Here is a 4,134-nt window from a genome sequence, read left to right as displayed (position 1 = left end):
AAGTAATCACCGAACTTCTAGGGCTTAGGCCGAAACAATTTCTCTGATCTTATTTTTGATTCCTGTCAATTTTATTTTCTGCACTTAAGCGTTTATGAGATTAATCGTGAATACTATTGTTTCTGAGCATTTCAGTTCCCAGTTTCGGGAACTTCTTCGTAATGACTTCCTTCTATGTCTCATTTCTCTCTTCTTGCAGCAGGTAATGAGGTGTTAAAATATATTAGTTATTTTTTTAAGGTAGATTAATCTTTTTACTCATTTCCAAGCAATGCTATCTAAAATATATTTTCCTTTATATTTTCATTATGTAATTGAACAAGAAACCTAAACTCTTTTCTCGTCTTTATGTTTTGTTTATTGATCTTAATAGTCTCCACCACGTGGTCTGGTCTTATGAAAGAAATGTATTCATAATGTTATTAAATACTACTCACGCAATGTCTTAATTACATGCATTTCCATGGAAAGCATACATATGATTGGCTGCACTGACTATTAAAAATTTCAAGATTTACATTGCCGAAAAGAATAAAAAAAGACCACGACTTTGTGCATTCACATCTACTTCAGACAATTGAAGTTTCACGTCAATTGTTCTGCTGGTCGGAACTTCCTATATAAATGTCCAATAATCCTCCTGAATTTCATGAAGTAACTTTAACGTATTCTAATTCTCAAACAATGGCTATCCATGCGTTACGCTTTCTTGTGCTTATACTTTTTATTAGCTTTGTTCAATGTCGAATTCTGAGACTCAACTCCTACGATGATTTAATGTCAGATGGAATTGATAATGTTGACGATAAATCTCCTATTCTTACTGCAAATGTTTCTATTTCCTCTGCACACACTTGTGAGCACCAATATGGCTTCCTACCATGTGCAGAAAATGCCGGAGGTTACATTTTTCAAATACTGATTTATCAGGGCATACTCATGTTTGGAGAAAAGGAGCTCAGCACGGGTAGCAGGGTGCTATTTAATATTCTTGGCGCCAGCAACATTGTTGGTATTATTTTCCGAATCCTCGTGGGGTTACCAGCAATATTGATTATGATAGGTAAGTTGTTGACAAACATTTGTTTCACTTTTCTTTTCATTCATTCTTTGGCAATCGATAATTTCAGTGTTTTATATTGTTAAAATGATAAGAATATAAATTATATCAACATTTTTCTGCGTTGGTGCTCATGAACAAAGTACGTTTTTCTCCCCATTTGCAGTATCTGGAGTTTTCAGTAGCAAAGAGGATGCTCAATCTAAGGTGTCACTTGGAGTGGGGATTTATGCTGGAATTACTGTATTTACTCTTACAGTGCAGTGGGGTGTATGTCTAATTTTTGGCAGGAGAAAGTTGGCACAGGAATCGAGGTCTAGTCATAAAAAAATAGCGCAAACTAGTTCAAATTGTTTGCTGGCCAAAGAAGTCATCACTGAGTTAAAGGGTCTGCCTCTTTCTCATGAATCATTTGAGATTTGCATGAATATATATGAGCTGACATTTTTTTCTTTAACTGTAGATACTGGTGTTATGATAGACAAAGAGACTCGTCGTACAGCTGGGATTATGCTCTTGTCTTTGATTCCTTACCTAATCATACAACTAGCTGATATCTTGAAAACATCATTTGGAGCCCATTTAGTTATTTTGATATCGCTCGTCATGTCATCCACAGCACTAATATTATATTTCGTTTACCAGGTAGCTTGACTGATTAGGAGATAATGATGTAGAACTAGCTCTATAATATGCTTGTCCCTTCTGACATGAATTTGCTTGTTATATTTCTAATTTTCATTTTCTTTTTCAGGTTATGAATCCTTGGATGCAGGAAAGAAGTTTAGCATACACAAAGTACGAGACACTGAGAACAGGGTTTCTGAAGCACATGCAACAACAGGGAAATCTCATTGATGAACATGGAAACCTTAATGATACTGTTATCGGAAAGTAATTTTGTAAAAAATTATATGGTGATTTGTATATATCATCCAGTGAAGGGCTCTAATTAAATGCTTGAATTTGCAGTTTATTTGCTCAAACGGATAAAGATGCCAACAAAAATATAACAAAGGGTGAACTGGAAAAGTTGATGCATGACTTAATCAATACAGGAGAGATGAACGTTGACAAACAATTTGCTGTTTCTGAAGTAATGAAAGTATTTGATATTGACCACGACGGACTAATTAACTATCAAGAATTCTCCAACGGTTGCAAAAAATGGATTACTGAAACCAAACAGTCGACTACAAGTGGTGATACCTCTTCAAGTATTCCCAAGGCAAGCTACTTTTTCATTGCATTTTATATTTATTGATGCTAACTTAAGTTTTTATAATGGTATTATATTGGAGCTTCTAACATCTGTTAGGATAAACTAAAAATTTTCATGACTCTTGTGCCGCTCTTACATCTTTTTAAGCAGAAGAAAGAAGCTGATCCCAAGAAGAGATATTTGAGATGGTCGAAAATTATAGAGGATGCTCGAAAGCAGTTACTTAAATCAGAATCACTTATCACAGACGATGGGAACACCAACATTGAGGGAATTAAAAAGTAATTTTTTTTTTTTTATTATTTACTTTATTGTACTTTTCATTTTATCATAGTATATTTGCTGGCAGAACTTCCTCACAATCTCTTTTCTGGCAGTCTATTCAAGCAAGCTGATACAGGCTATAACAACGAGATATCAAAAACTGAACTAGAGCAACTAATTCGCTCACTTAATTTCGGAGAACTTCAGTTGAATTATGACGATGCTGTAAAGGAGCTGTTCGAAGATTTAGACAAGAATGGTAACAATGTGATTGATGAACAAGAATTCATCAATGGACTAATAGAATGGGAGAAAAAAGCCCTTCCTGATGCTAAACACTCGGATGAGAAGGGAAGTATTGATGAAACTCAGCAGGTACATAGCATCTATATTCATGAAGCCATTTTTATGCTTTAGAAAGTTCATTTATTACATTATATACAAATTTTAGTTATTACCCCTTCAATTGCAGACTGTGAAGGAAAAACTAGAGCACGGAGAGTCATCAGTATGGACTTTTATCAAATCAGTATTACAAGTGTTGCTGGGTATTGTTACAATGACCTACCTTGGAGGACCACTGACAACTAGTATTCTACAATTATCCTATTCCATGAATGTGCCTTCTTTCGCCATGTCGTTTGTGGTAGTGCCATTGGCCATGAATTGCAGAGCCGCGATAGCAGCAATCTCTCCAGCCAGTCACAAGAGTGAAACGAGTGCTTCTTTGACATTTTCAGAGGTACGTCTCTCTTTCAAAACACCCTATTTTCATAGTTCAAGTAGTTACATAACAGACGACAAGTCCCGAAGTGTCAACAAAATTCCTTTTTTAATGAAAGATATAATGTGTACAGTTTTCATAAATGGTAACGGCGAGAGTTGAAAAAACTATGAACATAAAATATGCAAAACATACTTATTGGTCTCATTTGACATAATGTGTACAGTTTTCATAAATGGTAACGGCGAGAGTTGAAAAAACTATGAACATAAAATATGCAAAACATACTTATTGGTCTCATTTGACTTGCAGATTTATGGTGGAGTTGTAATGAGCAACATCTCAAATTTGACAGCACTGTTAGCAATTGTGTATGCAAAGGATTTGACTTGGGATTATTCAGCAGAAGTGCTGACAGTTTTGGTGGTGTGCGCCATAATAGGGTTTCTTGCATACTCACGTACCAGTTATCCTCTGTGGACTTGCTTATTAGCATTTTTCCTCTATCCATTCTCCTTAGGTTTATTTTATTATGCTCAATTTACTTTACGTTGGAATTAAACCACCTGATTATGCTAATCATAATTTTTTTCTTTCTTTCACCGAAATAAACATATTAATTTTCCTTCAGTACGAGGTAGTAATGATCAAATAAATGTCGGCCACAGTGTAGCCATCATATATATATATATATATATATTTTTTAATAACTTTTTCTTGTCTTATCTAGTTCTACTCATCATTATTGTATTGTTGTTGGAACGAAAAAATGATAACCGGGCACCACGAATAAATAGTGTGATGTGATTCATTGTTGTATCATTGTTCTAATAGATATTCCTAGTATTGTGAATGTAGTACAAT

The 4,134-nt window shown here is 34.6% G+C and overlaps 1 protein-coding gene across 1 annotated transcript; it reads left to right on the top strand.

Moving 5' to 3' along the window:
* Positions 1-624: 624 nt before the first annotated feature.
* On the top strand, positions 625-3,869 carry LOC111370100 (sodium/calcium exchanger NCL-like). The gene is made up of 9 exons (XM_022991802.1): positions 625-1,063; positions 1,227-1,448; positions 1,524-1,705; positions 1,815-1,954; positions 2,033-2,288; positions 2,433-2,563; positions 2,660-2,921; positions 3,019-3,288; positions 3,583-3,869. The coding sequence occupies exons 1-9, from the start codon at positions 625-627 to the stop codon at positions 3,829-3,831; spliced, it is 2,151 nt and encodes a 716-aa protein (XP_022847570.1). The 3' UTR covers positions 3,832-3,869.
* The last annotated feature ends 265 nt before the right edge of the window (positions 3,870-4,134 follow it).

Source organism: Olea europaea, chromosome 21 (genome assembly GCF_002742605.1).
Source record: "Olea europaea var. sylvestris chromosome 21, O_europaea_v1, whole genome shotgun sequence".
NCBI lineage: Eukaryota > Viridiplantae > Streptophyta > Magnoliopsida > Lamiales > Oleaceae > Olea > Olea europaea.
This window is presented reverse-complemented; position numbering and strand designations above follow the sequence as displayed.

Excerpts from the sequence above, each read along its gene's own strand:
- LOC111370100 (XM_022991802.1), top strand. The coding sequence starts at position 625 with ATGTCCAATAATCCTCCTGAATTTCATGAAGTAACTTTAACGTATTCT. Across the intron at positions 1,064-1,226 it reads AGCAATATTGATTATGATAG|TATCTGGAGTTTTCAGTAGC; the intron begins GTAAGTTGTTGA and ends CCCCATTTGCAG. Across the intron at positions 1,955-2,032 it reads AATGATACTGTTATCGGAAA|TTTATTTGCTCAAACGGATA; the intron begins GTAATTTTGTAA and ends TTGAATTTGCAG.